The sequence below is a fragment of the Hypanus sabinus genome, chromosome X1, assembly GCF_030144855.1.
Source record: "Hypanus sabinus isolate sHypSab1 chromosome X1, sHypSab1.hap1, whole genome shotgun sequence".
NCBI lineage: Eukaryota > Metazoa > Chordata > Chondrichthyes > Myliobatiformes > Dasyatidae > Hypanus > Hypanus sabinus.
In genome coordinates this window covers 48259732-48284692 of record NC_082738.1, presented here as the reverse complement: position 1 = coordinate 48284692, position 24961 = coordinate 48259732, and the positions used below count along the sequence as shown (strand labels likewise).

The following is a 24961-nucleotide window of genomic DNA, read 5'->3' as shown; positions in this document are numbered from 1 at the left end:
CACATGTGTAGAAGTCAGAAGAGTGACGAAGACCATGTTTGAGACTTACCAGCTGGTCGCCAATGAATTACTGCTCACAAGCGAGTATGATCTGACTTAATATTGATTATATTCCTGGGAAGATCATTGGGACACCCTGTAGTTGTTGTTATTGTTGTTTATCAATGCCTCAAAAAGGTGGCATCCATCACTAAGCACCCCCATCACCCAGGACTTTCTATCTTTGCCTTGTTACCATAAAGGGTGGAGACACGGGAACCTGAAGGCACATACAATGTTTTAGCAACAGCTTCTTCCGCTCTGCCATCAGATTTCTAAACGGACAATGAACTGTCCCCATGAACACTCTCACTATTTTGCACTACTTATTTAATTGAATATAAAATGCAACAAATTTCATGACATATGATATTAGTCCTGATTTTGATTCTGATTATGAGAAACACCATTAGTTCTAAAAATTTCTGTCAAGCATGTTCATAGAATCATAACATTTACAGGACAGAAGAAAACTGTGCCCTAAGGAAAGGTCTTGGCCTGAAATGTTGATTCTTTATTCCATTAATGCCGCATGACCTGCTGAGTTCCTCCAGTATCTGGTGTGTGTTGCCCCGTACCAGGTGTTGTGTGTTATATAAAGATAGACATTGCAAACTGTATTGGCAAAATCACAGCGTTTATTTTATTTCAAGTTCTTAAAGATATGAATCCTTGCCATCATTAAAATGTTACAATAAATCCATTAGCTCAGCAGAAAAGAAAACCTTAGAAGCTGTATTGTTGAAGCCTTTACCTCTTTGAAAGACACAGGTATTTAGCTCTGACCACTTTGAAGGGTCACATTAATTGCACACATAGAAAAAAATCATCTACATATAGTACTTGCAACCTTGACGTTGTAACAATTACTGAAGGACTCAAGTCCCCATGCTCCACCCAGGCATTACTCCACACATAACCCTGCAAGGAGAGGGCTGTGTAATAAACATAATATATAATAGTCCAGAAAGAGGCCTTTCAATCCATTAAGTCCACGTTATTCCACAAGCTTAGTCTCATTTCACACCTCTTGTTCCTGATACTTTCTAAGTGTGGTGAGCGTTACTGCCCTCACCACACTTCCAGGCATTAACTTGCATTCACCTACCATTCGTTGATTAAAATATCTTTTTTTCTACTCCTCACTAATCCTTCTGCCAACTCACTTGAAGTTAAGGCTCCTGGTTAAATGTCGCTCTTCTAAGGGAAATAGGTCCTCAGCATTCACCATATTACCCCTTTATGCACCACAATTAAATCTCCCCTCAATTTCATTTGTCACAATTATTTTTAAAGCATACCATAAATAAGCAATAACATTCATCTAGTTATATGTTCAGAAAAGAGTATTTTGCAAATGTTATATAAAAACAAAGTAATTTTGCAGTGAGTTAACCAAATACAAAAAATACAATAATTTTACTATACAGAAATTATAATTGACTATTTTCAGCTAGTAATTATTTGATATGACAATAAGATATTCTGCTAAACATTATTTTGGCTAACAAAGATTAACCTTCAAGTTAAAACAATGAATCTTCTGCAGCAGTGTTCAGTATTGAAGAATGCCAACATTAACTGTTGGCCTTGTGTTAGTTCCGCATTTTAAAAAATTAAATTCCGTTTCACCAGGTGAACAGTAAGACAGAAAAGTAAAAGTAACCAAAAACATAGAAAGAAAGATGATTCACATTTTAGTTTGTACTGTAAAGAAATATGTCTTTCCCCTAACAGAAACACAAAAGTGTTTGTTGGCAATTGTTACACCCTGTCAGGCATTAGGAATCAAACAGAGTGACGGGCAAAGCACACAGAGGCCTAGGCAATGAAGTGCATCAAAAAGGGCATCATGAAGGGTCAGTTCACAGTGGGCCAACGGCCATTCATTTAAGGGCAATCTGCAGGTTAGCAGCTTAGACAATCTGTCAGCTGGAGAATTCAGGGTGGAGAGGCCAGTGCTTTCAGAGCCTGGGCCATCCAAGACAGGCCAGAAAGTGAATCAGACAACGACACCACTCTCTACAATCCACTTTAAAATAAAGCAAGATTAGACTGTGATGGGATATATGTGTGGTGAACTACATATACCTGTCTGGACACGCCTCCTGCTGACTGCTCCTGTGGCTCCTCCCACAGACCCCTGTATAAAGGCGATCGAGGCCTGAGCCCAGCCTCTCAGTCTCCAGGATGTAGTATGGTGGTCAACCACTGTTTGTTCCTTCTTTCAGTCAATAAAAGCCGAGATCTCGCCTCTACGTCTCAGAGTGAGTTATTGATGGTGCATCAATATGTGAAAATGGATGGAACATGCCAGTTTTTTTCCCATAAATTAAAACCATTCACTTACAGTGGTGAACAATGTCCAGATATGAGTGACGGAGAATTACCCTACCTATTCCATTCTGGCACATGATCATTGTGCCATTGAAGGCAACCCAACTGAAGTATTCCTCTATTGACTGCTCAATAACAATAGCATTACATTCACAGTAAATGTACAAATATGAGAAAAAAAACTGATAACTGAAAGAAAACATAGATATTGAAGATAAAATGTAGAAACCATTGTATCATCACTGCTGCTAGAGAAACAGCCGTACCGTTAACAGTAATGGAATTCACCATCTCTTCAACAACCTTTAGGTAAAGCTCAGCTCTGGTTAACAGGAGTATTAAAGCCAGTCACACTTTACCCAATACTGGCAATGCATTAAAACTGACAGATATTGCAATAGAGTATTTTTGAATATTTATTTATTAATTAAAGAACATATTAAAAGTTATAAATGTAGTAATATAATCATGATAGATCAACAATTAGCAAGTGTACTTAGATAATTTTGTATTGCAATATAAGAATGTGATATTTGTGACTTTTTAATATTTGTTGCTACTCTTAATATCGAGTATGTTAAATAGCATTGAATATTTTTGGATAATTTGCCTTGTTCTTTTACACATCCAGGATAATGAAAGCCTCCACTTTTTAACCATTAGAAGTTACCATTATGTGTAGCAGACTGTAGACTTACTGCTACAAATCTACATCAGTACTAAGCTCCTCCTTGAATTAACTCTTACTGAAATCATTCTACCTTGTTGGTGACATACATTCCTTAAAACACTTCTACACTGATTCACACACTTCAAAGCTGTGCTTTAAGTGGAAGAAGTTCAGTTCTTTTCACTCAGAAATTCAAGACTTTTTAGGTTCAAGTCACATTTCTAAGAACTAAACACATAGCTTAGATAGAAATATCTAGCATGTTGTTGACGATTCCTACATCAGCTTAACAAGTTTATTGAGCCCACTCGGATAAAGGTAGACCCTATACCATTGTTATAAATTGCCGGGGAGTTCTCCCTGGACACAAATGTAGTAAAATAACTGCAAATCTTAAATTTAGTAGCAACAGCAGAATACTAGCACATAGACCAATATGTATTTCTCTACCAACATCAATATAACAAACTATCTGGTTTGATCTTTCTGTTGTTTTTGCAATTATGGAATATGCAAATTTTCTGGTCTGGTTCTTGCATTGCAACAATGACTACACTTCAAAAAGCAGATTGCTGGATTCAAAGTGCTTTGAACACCTTGAAGGTGTGAAAGGCATTATATAAATGCAAGTACATTGTTTGCTTAAATATGTGCTAGATACATATTTAGAACATCATGTGTTGAAGAACTATACAGGAATACCTAACCTTGACTTATCACTAATTTGATGGCAAAAATATGCTAATCAATTAGCTGGACTCACAGAAATCATAAACAGCAAAGCCAATTTATTCAGAAATGTAACCATCTCCTCCTAATAAAAACAGGGTAATTTCTCCAGAAAGTTATGATAAGTGCAGAATAGTAACATATAATTTATGTGCATAAAATAAAACTCGGTTGCTTACAGCTCTTGTCAACCAAGCATGATTCCCTGAAGAATTTCCAATCATTTCCACTTTGGGTTGCAATGATAATGTTACTTCATTCAGCCTTTACGAACTCAAACTATTTAGAATATCCAGGATTTAATGGCCCATTCTATCACTTCAAATTACAATGGATTCCAGCTAATTGGGATACAATATATCGGAGCCATTACATTTGTCCAATTAAGTGACTGCCACAATCAGACTAAGTTGCATGGAAATAGTTAAAAATGTATCAAAAAGACAGACTAATGTTTAACTGAGTAACAAATTATGTATTTGAATGTTACAATGAAAATGAAGATTTGGAGGATGCAATTATCAATAACATTGTATGTAGATGATTGTCAATACCTTCAAATTCTTCCTAGTCCCTAACTTGTTGAAGTAGTGAAACAGTTTCATTTTCACTCCTGGCCGTTTCTGTCATCTGCAAGCCTGAATGCTTGAAACTTCAGTAAGTAAAACAGCTCTGAATTGTCTTACTGTTTTTTTCTCACCAACTATCAGTGACAAAAATTATTGCTTTTTGAATACAAACACACGCAACTGACGCTATTTAAAAACTGCTCACTCTAAGCATGTTGTAGTTTCTAACAGCCACACAAATGACAATTTACTTGATTACTTTTTGGTGTTTAAGAGTTGGCCCAAATAAGCGGTTACCCCGATAAACCGGAATCCACTGTATATACTAAAAGACAAAAATCTTCATTTCTTCAGTGTGTTTTATAGGAGCATGTGACTCGGCATTTCTCTTTTAAACTTTTACAGGCCTGACTTTATAGGTATAGAATAAACAGGTGGTATCACACACTGTCATTTTGTCCTTAAAAGAGAAAGTACAGTTCAGATTAATGTCCTAGTTATTGTGAAGTTGCTATTGGCTTAGAGTTTATAATCACTCTGCACCATTCAAAGATTATCTCATGCTTCAAAAACAGAAACATTGAGAATGGAACTGCAAGCAAACAAGCTTCATTGTGCTAAGTGGCATTTGTAAACTATAGACATCAGTCAGCTAAAAAATATAAGAGGCATCAACCTTGCCCATAAAATAAAAAGAACACTAATGCTCCTTCTACAGGAAAGTTTACATGAGAAAATCTAAACAGATGGATTGCTTAATTCCACCAAATGCTGGTGATTCTTACAAGGCCTTCCTGCGGCTCATTGTGTTAGTTGATCAATTGTACGTAGTTTCCAGGAAAGTAACCAGTTATGCCATTGAGGACACCTTGACACCATCCATTTTCATTTTTTTGGATGACGTAGATAATTTCTCCTTCTTCAAACGTCAAATCTTCTTCACAGCTCTTTTTGTAGGCATAGAGTGCAACAACTGAGGTGTGGAGAGAGGTGGGGGTTGGGGTGATGGGGGAAAGCAGAAGAGCATTTAAGTGTTGTGTGACACAAAGTATTGATTCAAGAAACCAGCCAGTAAAGTGAAGCAGAAATATATGCACAAAAATACCTTCACTAACACAGAAAAAAAACTTTACTGTTGATATTGACTTGCCTGAATCCAGTTTGTTTTTGCATTCTAATGTGTTATTCTATGGCAGAGAAAGGTATGTTATTAGTATAAACTCTGTATTAATCAGACAGGCAAAATAGATAGGAAACAGCTTTTATAACTAACTGTAATTTTACAAAGCAGATTCAGGCAAGGATCAGCACAAGTGTACTATAGCTAATGGGAAAACATAAAGGGGCATCTATAACATTGTTCTGGGAAGAAGCTAAATTGACGTAAATTTCAAAGGCACCCAGTGAAAACTAGAAGAGCATTAACTTTAAGAAGCCAGGGATGTGAAGGTTTTGGGGAAAGGGGAGGGAAGTGGGCTGGGGGAAGGAGTGATGATAAGGCAAAAAAAAAGGGTAACAGCCAGTCCAGTGAAGATTTTAAGTCGACACTGCACCAGGTCCATATGCATTCTGTGGGGCTTTACTTGAAAGTGGCCTCCAAACCAATAACATATAAATCTAATTAGCTAGGCCTTAATAAACACTTTCAGTCTGCATTACTGCTGAACAACTAGAGCTTATACTTATGGAAATATGAATATAAATGAAATAGATCATCAATTATCTACTACAGTATTTGTTTCCCACTGGTTCAGTCAAAAGCTAGATCAGGGCTTCCCAACCTGAGGTCCACTGACACAATGGTTAATGATAGGGGTGCATGGCATAAAAAAGATCGGAAACCTCTGCTCTAGATTAAACTTGCTAATTATTAAATTGACTTTACAAATACGGCAATTGTGATGTAAAGTATTATTAGCACCTCAGGGATGTGTGCTTAGCCCACTGCTCTACTCTCTATACCTAGGCATAGCTCAAATACCATCTACAAACTTGCTGACAATACAACCATTGTTGGTAGAATCTCAGGTAGTGACAAGAGGGCGTACAGGAGTGAGATATGCCAACTAGTGGAATGGTGCCGTAGCAACAACCTGGCACTCAACGTCAGTAAGATGAAAGAGCTGATTGTGGACTTCAGGAAGGGTAAGATGAAGGAACACACACCAATCCTCATAGGGGGATCAGAAGTGGAGAGAGTGAGCAGCTTCAAGTTCCTGGGTGCCAAGATGTCTGAGGATCTAACCTGGTCCCAACATATTGATGTAGTTATAAAGAAGGGAAGACAGCAGCTATACTTTATTAGGAATTAGAGGAGATTTGGCATGTCAACAAATACACTCAAAAACTTCTATAGTTGTACCAGGAGTGCATTCTGACAGGCTGCATCACTGTCTGGTATGGAGGGGCTACTGCACAGGATCAAAAGAAGCTGCAGAGGGTTGTAAATCTAGTCAGCACCATCTTGGGTACTAGCCTATAAAGTGCCCAGGACGTCTTCAGGGTGTCGTGTCTCAGAAAGGCAGCATCCATTATTAAGGACATCCAGTACCCAGGGCATACCCTTTTCTCACTGTTACCATCAGGTAGGAGGTACAGAAGCCTGAAGGCACACACCCAGTGATTTAGGAACAGCTTCTTTCCCTCTGCCATCTGATTCCTAAATGGACATTGAACCCTTAAACACGACCTCAATTTTCTTTTTAATATACAGTATTTCAGTTTTTGCATGTTTTTTAAAAATCTATTCAATATACATAATTGATTTACTTGTTTATTTATTATGTTTTATTTTATTTATTATTATTTTTCTCTCTCTCTGCTAGATTATGTATTGCATTGAACTGCTGCTGCTAAGTTAACAAATTTCACATCACATGCCAGTGATAATAAACCTGATTCTGATTCTACATTTAGAAGAAAATTAATATTATGAAAACTAAACAAAATCCCAGCATTACCTTTCTCGATGTAGTTGGGTGGTATCAAGTGATTGTCGTCTAAGTAGTCTATAGGAGGAGGTGGGGGTGGACATTCGTCAAAGTCAAGCATGTAGTCAGGAGGAGGTGGTGGGGGTGGACACTCAGTGACTGAAAGCAAAGGATCAAAATGAGAACATGGAATAATTGTTGGTAAGCTTAAACATTGCAGAAGGTTGTTCTTATAGCATTTAAACCAAATCACAGTAAACAAGAGAATAATGAGCAGCAGGGTTCGAAATCCTTACTATGCAATTGGACCCGCTAAACCTCAACCATGATCAAGGTGAATAGCAGAGAAAGCCTGAAGTGCTGAATAGCCTACACCTACAGCTACTTGCTCTGCTTCTATGATTCGGAGAGACCAACCAATGGGGGGGGGGGGGGGGCGCAATTTCTAAGTCGGAAGGGTGTTTGATCGAGATGAAAGCCTGAAGTTGGCTACACCTTGCATTTTAACAGTCCCACATATACAAACTGCTGGAGTTACTCAGCAGGACAGGCATATAAGACCATAAGATACAGGAGCATAGTTACGTCATTTGGCCCATTGAGTCTGCTCCACCATTTCATCATGGCTGATCCAATTTTCCTCTCAGCCCTAATCTCCTGCCTTCTGCCCATATTCCTTCGTGCCCTGACCAATTAAGAATCTATCAATCTCGGCCTTAAATATACATAAAGACTTGGCCTCCACAGCCGCCCATAGCAACGAATTTCATAGATTCACCATTCTCTGGCTAAAGTAATTCCTCCTCATCGCCATTCTAAAAGGACACCCCTCTATTCTGAGGCTGTGTCCTCTGGTCTTAGACTTTCCCACCATAGGAAACATCTTCTCCACATCCACTTTGTAGAGCCCTTTCACCATTCAATAGGTTTCAATTAGATCACCTGTCATTCTTCTGAATTCTCATGAATATAGACACAAAGCCATCAAACGCTCTTTATATGGCAAGCCATTCAATACTGGAATTATTTTTGTGAACCTCCTAATCCTAGCATTGCAGAATTTCTTGTGTTTATAGATAAACAGTTAGCTACTTGTATTTATTATTTGGAAGCTCATCTGGATCACTACCAGTGCCACGTGCTAGTCAGAGTAGAAATAGAAGGATATTTCAGTTGAATACGTGGCTTGAAAAATGGTGCAAGGGGGATGGATTCAAATTTCTGGGGCATTGGAACCAGTTCTGGGGGAGGTGGGACCGGTACAAACAGGACAGTCTGCACCTGGGCTGGACTGGAACCAATGTCTTAGGGGGAGTGTTTGCCTCTGCTGTTCAGGAGGCTTTAAACTAATGTGGCAGGGGGATGTGAACAAGTGCAGAGAGACAGAGGGGTGTAAAATGAGGGTAGAAGCAAAAAGTAGTAAGGTGAAAAGTAAAAGTGGCAGGCAGGCAAATCCAGGGCAAAAAGCAAGAAGAGCCACTTTTCAACATAATTGTATAAGGGCTAAGAGTGTTGTAAAAACAAGCCTGAAGGTTTTGTGTGTCAATGCGAGGAGCATTCATAACAAGGTGGATGAATTGAATGTGCAGATAGTTATTAACGAATATGATATAGTTGGAATCACAGAGACATGGCTCCAGGGTGACCAAGGATAGGAGCTCAACATCCAGGGATATTCAATATTCAGGAGGGATAGACAGGAAAGAAAAGGAGATGGGGTAGCATTGCTGGTTAGAGAGGAGATTAACGCAATAGAAAGGAAGGACATTAGCCTGGAGGATGTGGAATCGATATGGGTAGAGCTGCATAACAGTAAGGGGCAGAAAACACTTGTGGGAGTTGTGTACAGGCCACCTAACAGTAGTAGTGTGGTTGGGGATGGCATTAAACAGGAAATTAGAAATGCGTGTAATAAAGGAACAGTAGTTATATTGGGTGACTTCAAACTACATATAGATTGGGTGAACCAAATTGGTAAGGGTGCTGAGGAAGAGGATTTCTTGGAATGTATGCGGGTTGGTTTTCTGAACCAACATGTCGAGGAACCAACTAGAGAGCAGGCCATTCTAGATTGGGTATTGAGCAATGAGGAAGGGTTAGTTAGCAATCTTGTTGTGCGAAGCCCCTTGGGTAAGAGTGACCATTATATGGTGGAATTCTTCATTAAAATGGAGAGTGACATAGTTAATTCAGAAACAATGGTTCTGAACATAAAGAAGGGTAACTTTGAAGGTATGAGACGTGAATTAGCTAAGATAGACTGGCAAATGATACATAAAGGGTTGACGGTGGATATGCAATGGCAAGCATTTAAAGATCGCATGGATGAACTACAACAATTGTTCATTCTAGTTTGGCAAAAGAATAAACCAGGGAAGGTAGTGCACCCGTGGCTGACAAGGGAAATTAGGGATAGTATCAAGTCCAAAGAAGAAACATATAAATTAGCAAAAAAAAGCAGCACATCTGAGGACTGGGAGAAATTCAGAGACAAGCAGAGGAGGACAAAGGGCTTAATTAGGAAAGGGAAAAACGATTATGAGAGAAAGCTGGCAGGGAACATAAAAACTGACTGTAAAAGCTTTTATAGATATGTGAAAAGAAAAAGATTGGTCAAGACAAATGTAGGTCCCTTACAGTCAGAAACAGGTGAATTGATCATAGGGAACAGAGACATGGCAGACCAATTGAATAACTACTTTGGTTCTGTCTTCACTAAGGAGGACATAAATAATCTTCCGGAAATAGTAAGGGACTGAGGGTCTAGTGAGATGGAGGAACTGAGGGAAATACATGTTAGTAGGGAAGTGGTGTTAGGTAAATTGAAGGGATTAAAGGCAGATAAATCCCCAGGGCCAGATGGTCTGCATCCCAGAGTGCTTAAGGAAGTAGCCCAAGAAATAGTGGATGCATTAGTGATAATTTTTCAAAACTCCTTAGATTCTGGATTAGTTCCTGAGGATTGGAGGGTGGCTAATGTAACCCCACTTTTTAAAACAGGAGGGAGAGAGAAACCGGGGAATTATAGACCGGTTAGTCTGACATCGGTGGTGGGGAAAATGCTAGAGTCAGTTATCAAAGATGTGATAACAGCACATTTGGAAAGAGGTGAAATCATCGGACAAAGTCAGCATGGATTTGTGAAAGGAAAATCATGTCTGACGAACCTTATAGAATTTTTTGAAGATGTAACTAGTAGAGTGGATAGGGGAGAGCCAGTGGATGTGGTATATTTAGATTTTCAAAAGGCTTTTGACAAGGTCTCACACAGGAGATTAGTGTGCAAACTTAATGCATACGGTATTGAGGGTATGGTATTGATGTGGATAGAGAATTGGTTGGCAGACAGGAGGCAAAGAGTGGGAGTAAACGGGACCTTTTCAGAATGGCAGGCAGTGACTAGTGGGGTACTGCAAGGCTCAGTGCTGGGGCCCCAGTTGTTTACAATATATATTAATGATTTAGACAAGGGAATTAAATGCAGCATCTCCAAGTTTGCGGATGACACGAAGCTGGGCAGTGGTGTTAGCTGTGAGGAGGATGCTAAGAGGATGCAGGGTGACTTGGATAGGTTAGGTGAGTGAGCAAATTCATGGCAGATGCAATTTAATGTGGATAAATATGAGGTTATCCACTATGGTTGCAAGAACAGGAAAACAGATTATTATCTGAATGGTGGCCGATTAGGAAAAGGGGAGGTGCAACGAGATCTGGGTGTCATTGTACACCAGTCATTGAAGGTGGGCATGCAGGTACAGCAGGCGGTGAAAAAGGCAAATGGTATGTTGGCATTCATAGCAAAAGGATTTGAGTACAGGAGCAGGGAGGTTCTACTGCAGTTGTACAAGGCCTTGGTGAGACCGCACCTAGAATATTGTGTGCAGTTTTGGTCCCCTAATCTGAGGAAAAACATTCTTGCCATAGAGGGAGTACAGAGAAGATTCACCAGATTGATTCCTGGGATGGCAGGACTTTCATATGAAGAAAGACTGGATCGACTAGGCTTATACTCACTGGAATTTAGAAGATTGAGGGGGGATCTTATTGAAACGTATAAAATTCTAAAGGGATTGGACAGGCTAGATGCAGGAAGATTGTTTCCGATGTTGGGGAGGTCCAGAATGAGGGGTCACAGTTTAAGGATAAAAGGGAAGCCTTTTAGGACCGAGATGAGGAAATACTTCTTCACACAGAGAGTGGTGAATCTGTGGAATTCTCTGCCACAGGGAACAGTTGAGGCCGGTTCATTGGCTATATTTAAGAGGGAGTTAGATATGGCCCTTGTGGCTAAAGGGATCGGGGGTATGGAGAGAAAGCAGGTACAGGGTTCTGAGTTGGATGATCAGCCATGATCGTACTGAATGGCGGTGCAGGCTCGAAGGGCTGAATGGCCTACTCCTGCATCTATTTTCTATGTTCCTATCTGCAACTTTAGAGAAATGACACATACATTAGGGGCATTTAAGCAACTCTCAGATAGGCACATGCTTGTTAGAAAAAATGAAGAAAGTAAGGTTTAGATTGAACGTAGAGTATTTTTAAAGATTGGCACAACAGCATGTGCCAAAGGGCCTGTACTGTACTATAATGTTAAATGTTCTATGTTCTAAATATATGTTTAACGAGTTTTACATTGGTAAGAAAGAAAAGGGGTTTCAAAAAGAGCTGAATGAACTGATTTTTTTTTACATTGACTATTAGAACAGTATGAAACGCAGGTAATGAAATAAATTAATTTGTGCAAATCCATTGCTCATTTCTGTTGAAGAACACTTCAAAAATGTTTTTATTTTTGCTCCTTTTCCACTAGCTTTCCACTCACTTGGTGGATCCTTTATAAGCAATGGTCCTGATCTTGCTGACCCAATGCCTCTGCCCAGAGTCACACTCACATTATTCCCATGGCCACAGATATTTGACTGAATGCAGAGTGCCAATCTCATTATCTCAAAGACTTATTCAAGCTGAAGGTCTGTCTGTGGAGTTCCGCAGCAATCTGTACTGGGACCTCTGCTGATCATAATGTATATAAATGACCTGGATGAAAATGTAGATGAGTGCGTTAATAAATTTGCGGATGATACCAAGATTGGTGGAGTTGCGGATAGTGTAGAAGACTGGCAAAGAATATGGCACAGCATAGATCATTTGCAGATATGGGCTGAGAAATGTCAGATGGAGTTTAACCCAGACAAATGTGAGGTGTTGCTCCTCAATAGGGCAAATGCAAGGAGACAGTACACCGTTAAGGGGAAGATCCTTAACAGTGTTGCTGAGCAGAGATATCTTGTGGTCCAAGTTCATAGCTCATTGAAAGTGGCTGCACAGGTCGACAAGGTATTTAAGAAGACTTATGGAATAGTAGCTTTTATTAGATGAAGCATTGAGTTCAAAAGTGGTTATGTTGCAACTTTGTAAAACTCTGGTTAGGCCAAATCTGGAGTATTGCATATAGTTCTGATTGCCCCCACTATAGGGAGGATGTTGAGGCTTTGGAGAGGGTGCAGAAGAGGTTTACCAGGATGCTGCCTGGATTAGAGGACATGCTATCATGATTCATCTCTTCATCCAGATAAACTTGGATTGTTTTCTCTGGAGGGCCGGAGGCTGAGGGGAGATCTGACAGAGGTTTAGAAGATGATGAGAGGCATAGATAGAGTCTATAGGGAGTATCTGTTTTCCAGGCTGGACATGTCTAATACCAGGGGGCATATATTGAAGCTGAGAGGGGGTAGGTTCAAGGGGGATGTGAGGGGTAATTTTTTTTTTACTCAGAGAGTGGTGGATGCCCAGAATGTGCTGCCTGGGATGGTGGTAGAGGCAAATACATGAGAGACTTTTAAGAGATGTGTAGATAGGCACATGAATGTGAGGAAAATGGAGGGATATTGCATGGTGTATGTAGGAAGGATTAGTGTTTTGGGTGTTTTTGATTTGCCTTTTAGCTGGTTTCAGCACAACATTGTGATCTGATTGACCTGCTCCTGTGCTGTTCTGTGCTCTATGAAAGCTTTGAATGCCAGCATTACCCCCAATCCAGCTTTGCCAAGTGTAAGATCTGTGAGCATATTTCAATAATTTCTAAATGGAGCTGAGATAAGTGAATGCTATTAAGAGTGTAGTAATTCAGAAACTAAAGTATTACAAAACCACTTATAAATAATCATTAATAACTACATTTATAAAGACATGGATGTAAAATGAAATAATTGGTAAAATAGCTAATCTACTTTCTTCTTCATCTCCTAACCTATCATTCCCCAAACCCATTGAATTCTAATCTGGCTTTAAGCCCTGGAGGTAATCCTTTGGTATAATGCTGGGGAATGGTAGTAAGATTCGCCTCTTCATCTGGACTCTCTCTAGCAGCAGACTAAATTCTGGAGTTGTGTCTTTTGATAAACCATGGTTGAAAGTCCAAGATCCAATAACTGTTTAAATAGACAAATGCTGACGGGTCCATTCCAGACAAATTGGGAACAGCCAGCAAGATCGAGTCCAACAAAGTAACACATCAAAAATCTTTTGAAGGAAGAAAATCTATTCCTAACATAAACGTGTAAAGTCAGTTTCACTGAGGATCAAATATTGCTTTTCCTAACCTGCCTGTGAATTTAGAAAAAGATGAGCTGAATAATTTCTTTGCCTCTACCAGTTGAAATTTGGATTGAATTGACCACTTAGTCCAATAACTAATGTCCTGGGCATGGTGACCATTTAACAGTATATCAAGTTATAAAACCATTAACATATTTGTTCTTTTGACATTGCTAATATACTTTTTGATTCATTTATAGGATGTGAATGTCACAAGAAAGTCAATATTTATTGTTCATCCTCATTAACTCCTGAATATATCTAATCATATCAGGGACATTTAAGAGTTACCAACAAGTAGGCCTGCTGAGGTAACAATGGCAGCTCTCTGTCTTGATATATTAGATATAATTAGTAAGTTCATGGTTCCCTTTATTGGCTTTATTTACAGTTAATTATTGAGTTTATAATGACAAATGACAACTTTGAAATGTGTTTGAAATTCACTTAGTCAAGAGGTATGCAAGCAAAGAATTCAGAAACTTACTATTCTCCTGTAGGCGTGCAACAAAGCCAGTCAGGGGAATCTGTGGAACAGACGGCAATAAAGGAGAAAGGACAGGTTCTGGGGAACAGACTAAGGGAGTGGTAGAGACATACAAAAGCCCTTGTAAGTCACTAGAGCAACTGAATCAGATTAAACTGCATGAAGTGGAATTTTAAAATTCACAAAGCAGAAGAGATCTTACGTGAGAGTGGGGAGGAGAGAGGGGTACCATTTACAAATGGGTGCCTTATAGAAGGAAAGCTGGAAGACTGCCTGCACCTGAGGCTTGCAGAAGCTGCTGCGCTATCGCCTTGCCGAGGGCCCTGCCACATAAGATGGTGCTGACAGGCTGAAGCAGAGAGAGAAGAGCAGGAAATAAATCCATCAACATGTACCATCCACAAAAATGAATTACAATGTTTTCCATTGACATTTTAGCACTCTAACACAGTATTCTGAGTAATGCAATTGGTTGTTAATTCACTGCTTTTATCTATCCTTTATAATTATTGTGTTTTCACTTGTTTTGTAAGGAGTGTGGAGATGCCTCAGAGCTGGCACTCCAGTCTGTACACATACTTGGCAAATTTCACAAAAACAAGTCCATTCTGGTGTCTTGAGAATTTCTGACCAACTTAGACATGACCAGGTAATTACTCCATCAGTTATACGTCCTGTAAATGATTGATCTGATGATGTAACTATATCTCACTCAATATGTAATTTGTTGGAAAAATTCTGTTGGTTTTATCTGGAGTTGTTTCCATCATTTTGAGCATGACATTTATTTGTTGTAGTCAATGTTGGGTACAGATTTCGATTACTTTATTTTCCATAGACTGCACTAGCTTTGGAATAAGTGGTTTTCCATGTGTTCTTGCTCCATCTCCAACTCAGTGACCTGACATATAACTCATCACTGACCCTACAACAGAGATTCCTGGCTTTGACATCCTCTCCTCCAAAGACAGTCATCAGGAACTATTCAGCCAATGAGTGATGTGGCTATCTGCTCTGCAGGTGGAAAATACAAGATGAATCCACAGTCTAATTGTGGCCATAAGTCACAAATCACATCAGCCTGCCCAGTAAAAAATGCCTTCTTTCTCTCATTGACATCTCAGCAGATCAAAGAGTGGATCGACAGTCTGGATAACCAAGTACAGGGCTATTAATATCACTACAATAGAGACAGACAGTGAGCTATTAATAGACTCTCGCTACTCAATTTTGAGACATAAGAGATGGTGAAAGCTGCCTCTTAACAGAAAGATGCAGAGAAAGACAAGAAAACACAGAGAGACATGGATATGGGTGGAGAAATGGCAACTGGAGTTTAACCCAGCCCAATTTGAAGTATTGCACCTTGGTAGGTTAAATGTAAAGAGACACTACACTGTTATAGGCAAGACCCTTAGAAGTGTTGATGACCTGAGAGATTTTGGGGCCCAAGTTCATAACTCCCTGAAAATGGTTACACAAGTTAATAGGGTGGTTAAGAAGACATATGGCATGCTTGCCTTTAGTAGTCGAGATGTTGAGTTCAAAAGTTATGTTGCAGTTTTTTAAAACTCTAGTTAGGCCGCATCTGGAGTATTGCGTACAGTTCCGGTTGCCCCACTATAGGAAGGATGTTGGGGCTTTGGCTGCCTGGTTTAGAGGGCATGAGCCATAATGAGAGGCTGGAAAAAACTTGGGTTGTTTTCTCTGGAGTGGTGGGGGCTGAGGGCAGATCTGATAAAGGTTTATAAGATTATGAGAGGCATAGATAGAGTAGACAGACAGTATCTTTTTCCTAGGGTAGCAATGTCTAATGCCAGAAGGCATACATTTAAGGTGAGGGGGGATTATTTCAAAGGAGATGCAAGGGGCAAGTTTGTTTGTTTGTTTGTTTGTTTGTTTTTTTTTACACAGAAAGTGGTGGATGCCTAGAATGCACTGCCTGGGGTGATGGGAGAGGCAGAAACATTAGGGACTTTTAAGAGATGCTTAGATAGGCACATGAATGTAAGGAAAATGAAGGGACATAGACATCATGTAGGCATAAAGTTGCCCAGCTGATTACTAATTTATTTGGTTTGGCACAACATTGTGGGTTGAAGGGCCTGTTCCTGTGCTGTATTGTTCTATGTTCTGTACGGGGTGGTTCAAATAGTGGGTGGACTAACCAAATATCTGGTTGACATCTTATTGACTGCTTGAAGTTTCAAACATAGAGAAGCATGTAGAACCCATAGCAGAATCAAATTATAATTTCTTGGTTTCACACATAGAATCTTACTTCCAGTAAGATGGTGGTGCATTTGGTCACAGCAGCTTCTATGGGGCCAACCAAAGGTGTTATTGTCTTTTTTAAACATATTTTATGGTCACAATACCCTTCTGAATAATAAGAGGTCTACCCCATCAGCAAGTTGCTTGTTGGCAGAAAAACCGAAGGAGCTGGACTTGGTCTGGACCGTGATGCTGCCTACGACAATGAGGTCTCAGTGCATGAAGGAGATGTGCAGTCTAACACTGAGAGATCGTCTTAGTCGCTCTTGTGATTGTAAGACCCAATTGGACTTTGGTGGTGTGGAATACTGCAAGTCCAATTCATTGGTTTATTGGTGAACAGTTGGTGGGGGGGGGGGGGTGCAGACAGCGGGGTAGTTGTGTGGCCTCAGTCATAGCAAGAATCAGGCTTCAAGCTATGGTGTTACCTATTTGCAACTGCCCAGGAGGAGGTGTCAGAGTCGGGTCCTCCACCGGAGCGCCGGAGGTGGTGTGGTGCACCGTCCATGCTGGAGTCAGTGCTGCCCCCAGTGTTCACTCGGCAGAAGACAAGCTGTATTGTGTTTGACTGCAGACTGCTGTGACATTCAGGGACTCAAGGATTTGGACTTTTTTTATGTGACTGTATTTTACTGATATCTTTTATGTGTTATACGAATCTTGTGTTGTATATGACTGTTGCTACTGTGTTTTGCACCTTGGCCCTGGATTAATGCTGTTTCATTCCACTGTCTTAATGGGTATTCATGTATGGAAACTTGAATTTGAACTTGGCATTTTAAACATTCCCTCAGATTAATTTAAATAATATTATTGTTAAGTGAGTGAATATAAGGTAAACCTAAAGATTCCTTACCTGATGAAGGAGCATCGGACATTAAGGGGGGAGGAGGAGGGAGAGAGTCCTCAATGAAAACCTCGGGTGGAGGAGCAGGAGGGGGCAGTTCCATTGAGGACAGAACTGGTTTGCTCAGGAAGCCATCTTCAAAACATAATAACTACAATTAATCCCACTCTGTGCAGGTTTAAGCAAATTAGTCTTGTGTTAGTTAAGGACAATGACATTCTCTAACAATTACATTCTATTGCAGCAAAATTCAGATCGTAAGCAGATCTTTGGGTACCTACCTCCAAATTCAATACAGAACATGATGGTTTTAAATCCTCTCAGTGTTTTACTGACAATTAAACTTGTTATTTTACTATTTGATATTAAACAGGAGCTATCTCATACTTGGCTATTTACATGTGCCATGTAATTTTCTTTCCATTGCTGATATCACATTGAAATTATTCCAGCTAACTCCTTTATCTGAAACTGGTTCAAGCTTAAGTTAGCAGAGCCATAAATTTCAAGTCAGCACATGAGACGTTTGCAAGTAATATCCGGCAGTTTCATTTTACAGTATAAGGCTTCCAACTGTACAATCCACATGGGGGCTCTGTTCAATGGCACTAGCTTTTATAGTTCATTTAAATAAAAACATTGACCTGCTAAAATTAAAATGAATAGTTGCAAATGCTATTCCTGTATGCAGGATTAGTTTTACAAATTTAGTATGTCACATTGATAAAGTAAGGTTAAACCCCAGAAAATGACTTAATCCACATTAAGCCCACTTTGAAATTTCAATTTTAAATAAATATGAATTTTGGCACACTTGTTCACAGAACTCAGTTCATTACTCCTGTATACTAGACAATAATTATACATATCCATCAATTATTTTTTCTATCGCTCTAGGGATCCCTCATTATCATTGGAACTCTTTATATCATTTGTTTCAATCACGTCTCTTTCTAACTTATTTCTTTTGTGCACAACTTAATCTAATTTGATTCCCTTGTCTTCATTTTTAATCATGACCAATAGCTTTCAAACCCTCAAAAAGCTGACAATTTTAATTCCTACATACTTTCTAGAACAAGTAATATTGAAGAATTACCACTATAATGCCTTAAGTTCAACTTTTTTTGATGTACATATTTTTAAATTAAAGTCATACTAAAAGTAAATGTATGCATTCTTAGAACAGCGGAAAACAAGATTGCAATTTTGAAGCTAAATTACAAAAAACAGATTGGTTAATTTATGATAGTCCGATGCATCTACTTACAATGATTTCAAAGTGTACACATGTATCAATACTGACCTGGTTCATATATTACTGGGGCAGGCGGGGCGGGTGTGGAGGGTGGTGCTGGTGGAGGAGGAAGCATTCCCACCTCACTGGCGCTGGAGCTACTCCTGTTTCTACCTGGATCACTGCTTCCCAAATGCAGGAAAGAGCAAAGAAGAAAGGGAAATATAATCATGAGAATTTTCATTTTTATCTTTAAACTCCTCAAGTTTTATAATTGCTCTGACTGCGCTTACTCAAGCATCTGAGATCCATCTGGTGGTGGAGGGCAAGCCACAGGACTGCTGTACGCACTTGGGGCAACAGGAGGCTGAACCACTGCAGGGACCTTACCACGTCTTCTGAAAATGGCAGAAGCAGAAAGACTTATAAGTGCAGGACATAATAAATGGAAATTAAGAATGCAACTGTACGGTAGGCAATAAAAGCTTAAAGCTTGGGCTAAGAATGGTGACAAATTTTCTTCTTTGCTGGTTGAACAGATGAGGACAGCTTCAAATTGGTATCTGCTGTCATTAGCTTACAACATCAAAATGGGGATCTCGTTCTGAGACCATATCGAATGAGTTGGATGTAGAAACAAACTTACTCTGCCAAGTGTATTTTGAATCCTATTTGAAAGGCCTCTGCTTTATATGAATACTGTATGTAAGGGATAGAGGAGTGGTGGTTCTTCCTGCTGTGTGTAATTCCTTAACTTCTGCTAACTATTGTTCATGATGATGAGAATAATGATGATAAAAAGTTAAAGAAAGACTTTCTCATCCATACTGGCATGACCACTTTTAGTTTAAAGAGGAGTCTAGTTTATTCTAGTTGGTATTATAATTGACTAATACAGGAAAGGAAGAGCCCATCAAATGTACATTGAGTCTTTAAAAACAATCCAGGTAGTCAACCCATTTTCTTAATAACTCTGTATTATTTCTTAATTTTCTCATTTACAACTAATTACCTGCTGGAAGCTACTATTGCATTTGCATCCATTTCTTTAGAGAGTGTAACCCAGATCATAACGATTCCATGCTTGAAAGGAACGTCTCTGCATCTCTGCTCTGGATCTGTTGCCAATTACAAATTGCTGTCCTTGCAATATCTGTTGCCAAAATGCTGGAACCTAGAGCAACTAACAAGCTGCTGGAGGAACTCAATGGGTCAGACAGTATCTCTGAAGGGAAATAGATGTTCTATGTTTCATGTCGAGGGCCTTCATCTAAAGTTGAAAGAGCCAACTGAAAGGTCTTATCCCAAATCATTGACTTCACACAGGCTGCCTGACCCCCTGAGTTCTTCCAACACCTTGTTTGTTTTACCTTAAATGTTTGTTGTCTGTTCTATAACTCTCATGAACGGAAACATGTTCTGAAGCTATTCAGAACATTCAAGCTATTGCAGGCGAACCAGCTCACAAATAGCCCGCGTGCGGGGAGAGACTTTGGTAATGCACCTCTGATGTCATTTCCGCCCAGAGAGGCGGGAACTAGGGATTAAAAGCCAGTGCTGCGAGGTTCGAATAAACTAGTCTCAAAACGACTTATCGACTGCGTGTCGTCGTTTCTAGCTCTGTATGTAGTACATCGCTACATTGGTGACCCCGACGGTCCAAAGGGGATTTGGACCAAAGATGACCGACTCTTCATTTGTTCACTCAGTTTTGCTCAAACTGCCGACTTTCTGGACGCTGCGACCACGCGTGTGGTTTAGCCAAGCAGAAGCCCAGTTCCAGATTCGGCAGATATCCTCTGATTCCACGCATTGCTACCACGTGGTGAGCGCCCTTGACCAGGAGACGGCCGCCCGGGTTGCGGATTTCATACAGTCGCCCCCGGAAGAAGGCAAATATGAAGCATTCAAAGCGCTGCTCGTTGGGACTGGCCTCTCACGGCGTGAGCGGGGTGCCGGCCTGCTTCACCTGGATGGTTTGGGAGACAGACTGCCGTCAGCATTGATGAACGAGATGCTGTCCCTGGCTGACGGACACAAGCCCTGCCTCGAGCAAGCGTTCCTAGAGCGACTGCCTGAGGACATACATCTGCTGCTGGCCGATGCAGATTTCAGCGACCCCCGGAAGGTGGCGGCCCAGGCAGATGTGCTGTGGAAAGCCAAGAGGGAGAGAGTGGCATCCATCGGTCAGATTACCAAGCCACTCTCCCCATGGCAGACCAGACCAGGCCCGACAAGGGGGCGCACACAACTCAGAGGCAGGAGTGAGGAGGCCAGTGAACAGTGGTGTTTCTACCACCAGCGGTGGGGCACAGAAGCCCGCTGTTGTCGCCCGCCCTGCAAGGGCCAGGGCCAGGGCCAGCTGCCGCTCAAGACTATGGCGGCAGGCCACCAGGACAGCCTCTTGTACGTCTGGGACAAACAGTCGGGATGCCGTTTCTTGGTCGACATGGGGGCGGAAATCAGCGTCTTGTCCCCGATGGGGTACGACACCCGCAACAGGAAGCCAGGACCCACCCTGAGGGCCGCAAACGGCAGCACGATACAGACCTACGGCACCCGCACAGTGCAGCTGCAGTTCGGCGCCAGCCGGTTCACGTGGGACTTCACACTGGCCGCCGTGGCCCAACCACTCCTGGGGGCGGACTTCTTGTGAGCTCACAGCCTGCTGGTCGACTTGCAAGGGAAAAGACTGGTACATGCCGAGACTTTCCAGACGTTTTCCCTGGGTGAAGCCAGGTTGCCGGCCCCACACCTGGACTCCATCACGCTGTCGGACAATGAATTCACCAGAATCCTGGCAGACTTTCCATCAATTCTGGCACCGCAGTTCACGGCAGCCATGCCCAGACACGGGGTACAGCACCACATTCTGACCCAGGGACCACCCCTCGATGCCAGCGCACGAAGGCCCCCCTGGAAAAGCTCCACCTGGCGAAGGAGGAGTTCAAGAGGATGGAGGAATTGGGGATCATACGGAGGTCCGACAGCCCATGGGCCTCCCCCCTGCACATGGTGCCCAAAGCAGCCGGGGGCTGGAGACCATACGGCAACTACTGCAGACTGAACGAGGCTACAACTCCAGACCGCTACCCCGTGCCGCACATACAGGACTTTGCAGCAAACCTCCACGGGGCAAGAATCTTTTCTAAAGTAGACCTTGTCCAGGGATACCATCAAATCCCGGTGCACCCTGAAGACATCCCCAAAACAGCACTCATCACCCCGTTCGGCCTGTTCGAATTTCTCCGAAAGCCGTTCGGCCTGAAGAATGCCACACAGACGTTCCAGTGGCTAATGGACGCAGTGGGACGCGACCTGGACTTTGCATTCATCTATTTGGATGACATCCTCATAGCCAGCAGTAGTCGTCAGGAGCATCTGTCCCACCTCCCCCAGCTCTCCTCCCACCTGAGTGATTTCAGCCTCACGATCAACCCGGCCAAATGCCAGTTCGGTCTCGATACCATCGACTTTCTGGGCCACAGGATTACCAAAGACGGGGCAACACCTCTGCCCGCCAAGGTAGACGCGATCCGCCACTTTCCCGGCCCAACACGGTCAAAGGCCTGCAGGAGTTCATTGGTATGGTGGACTTCTACCACCATTTCCTCCCCTCAGCAGCCCGTATCATGTGTTCTTTGTACACCCTGATGTCGGGTAAAGGCAAGGATATTACTTGGGACGAGGAGGCTGCTGCCACTTTCGTTAAAGCCAAGGAAGCCTTGGCAGATGCCGCGATGCTGGTGCACCCCAGAACAGATGTTCCGATTGCCCTCACAGTGGACGCATCTGACACAGCTGTCGGTGGGGTGCTGGAGCAACTCATCGAGGGGCACTGGCAACCCCTGGTGTTCTTCAGCAAGCACCTACGACCACCCGAACTCAGGTACAGTGCCTTCAACCTGGAGCTGTTGGCACTGTATCTGGCAATCCAGCATTTCAGGTACTTCTTAGAAGTTCACCGCGTTCACGGACCACAAACAGTTGACCTTCATGTTCACGAAGGTGTCCGATCCCTGTTCAGCTCACCAGCAGCGACATCTGTCCTACATCTCCAAGTACACGACGGACATCCAGCATGTCTCAGGAAAGGACAACGTCATGGCGGAAGCACTCTCCAGACCAGCTCTCCAGGCCCTGTCCCTGGGGGTGGACTATGCAGCACTGGCGGAGGTGCAGCAGGCAGACGACGAGATGCCCAGCTACAGGACCGCAGTCTCGGGTTTGCAGCTGCAGGAATTTCTCGTAGGCCCAGGTGATAGGACCATACTGTGTGACGTGGCTACTGGCCAACCTCGCCCCATCGTCCCGGCAGCCTGGAGGCGGCGAGTTTTCGACTCCATACACGGTTTGGCGCACCCATCTATCAGGACAACCGTCCGGCTGGTCTCCAGCAAGTTCGCGTGGCATGGACTTCGCAAGCAGGTCAGTGAATTGGCCAGAACGTGCACGCAGTGTCGAACAGCCAAGGTGCAGCGGCACACTAAAGCCCCGCCGCAGCAGTTCAAACCCACCCACCGGAGGTTCGACCACATTCATGTGGATATCGTGGGCCCCCTACCAGTGTCCCAGGGAGCGCGGTACCTCCCAACTATGGTAGACAGGTTCACGAGGTGGCCAGAGGTGGTCCCGCTCACCGACACATCTGCCAATTCCTGCGCCCGAGCACTGATCGCAACCTGGGTAGCATGCTTCGGGGTACGGGCCCACATTACCTCCGACAGAGGCGCCCAGTTCACCTCCAGCCTGTGGTCGGCTGTAGCCAGCCTGTTGGGAACGCAGCTACACCACACCACTGCCTACCACCCACAGTCGAACGGACTGGTGGAACGCTTCCTCCATCACTTGAAGTCGGCTCTCATGGCCCACCTGAGAGGACCTAACTGGGTGGACGAGCTTCCCTGGGTCCCGCTTGGAATTCACACAGTGCCCAAAGAGGATCTGCACGCCTCGTCGGCCGAGTTGGTGTACAACACACCCCTGGCTGTCTCGGGAGAGTTCATACGAGCCCCAAGGGGGCAAGAGGAAGAACCCGCAGCAGTCCTGGACAGACTACGCTCGGCAATCTGACCCCCGTACCAACTTCGCAGCATGGACGGCCCCCGACCCATGTACCTAAAGACCTGCAGAACTGTAAGTTTGTGTTTGTACGAAGGGGCGGACACCGGGCGCCGCTACAGCAGCCGTACGAGGGGCCGTTCAAGGTGATCAGGAACAACGGGTCCTCTTACGTTCTGGACATTGGGGGGAAAGAGACGGTTCTCCCGATGGACCGACTCAAACCAGCCCATGTGGACTTGGTGCAGCCGGTCGAGGTTCAGGCACCGCGGCGTGTCGTGGTTTCTCGTGCCCCACAAACGACCAGGAGACGCAGAAGATTCTTCAAGAAGGGTTAAACTTTAATTTGCAAATCAAAGCTGAGACAGTCATTGAGCTAGTCGCTGATTGCCCACCGATCCTCGGACACAGCATTTTTTATTGCAATCTCCTGGTTTAGTTGTATTAGCATATGCAATCGGTCTACAGTTGTGTATCACAAGTACATCTGCCACTATTGTTTCTACCCATTGTCTTAATCATGTTCTAATCTACATCTCTTAGCTACCTTTCATTAACACACCATTGTCTTCTACATTCTTAAGATTTCATTCTCCTACTAAATTGGGTACATGCATAGCAAATAGCAAACTCAGACTACATAATCTACATCTCTTAGCTTCCTCTTATTAACACACCATTGTCTTCTGCATTCCTAAGTTTTCATTCTCTAGCAAATAGCAAGTTGCAACTTTTATACTCCAATAGGCGCAGAGGCAGACGGCCAAACAGAGACTGATCCAGACTGTGGGGGGGGGGGGGGTGTATCACCGGTTCTGGGGGGGGGGGGTTATGTGGTGACCCACTTTCTGCACAGGCGAACCGGCTCACAAATAGCCCACGCTTGGGGAGAGACTTTGGTAATGCACCTCTGAAGTAATTTCCGCCCGGAGAGGGTGGGAACTAGGGATTAAAAGCCAGTGCCATGAAGTTTGAATAAGTTAGTCTCTAAACGACTTACCGACTGCGTGTCATTGTTTCTAGCTCTGTATGTAGTACATCGCTACACTATCATATATTTCCATTAAATATTGCAAGAAAATATCCTGTTAACATCTGTCCTGAGACAACTACAGTACGTATCTGAAGTTTCATCCCTGTAAAATTCCATGATAATATTTTGAAGTACATTTGCCAAATTTTGT

At 42.5% G+C, this 24961-nt stretch overlaps 1 protein-coding gene across 1 annotated transcript in view; it reads right to left on the bottom strand.

Annotated features, from left to right (window-relative positions):
- Window positions 1-669: 669 nt before the first annotated feature.
- The window catches only part of LOC132384922 (abl interactor 1-like), a 54159-nt gene continuing 29867 nt past the window's right edge, over window positions 670-24961 (bottom strand). Inside the window, exons 5-9 of the mRNA XM_059956561.1 lie at window positions 19010-19114; window positions 18786-18898; window positions 17489-17614; window positions 7305-7433; window positions 670-5317 (exon numbers count right to left, since the gene is read on the bottom strand). Of these exons, the coding sequence (XP_059812544.1) occupies window positions 5154-5317; window positions 7305-7433; window positions 17489-17614; window positions 18786-18898; window positions 19010-19114 (637 nt within the window). The 3' untranslated portion in view covers window positions 670-5153. The remainder of the gene's footprint in view (window positions 5318-7304; window positions 7434-17488; window positions 17615-18785; window positions 18899-19009; window positions 19115-24961) is intronic.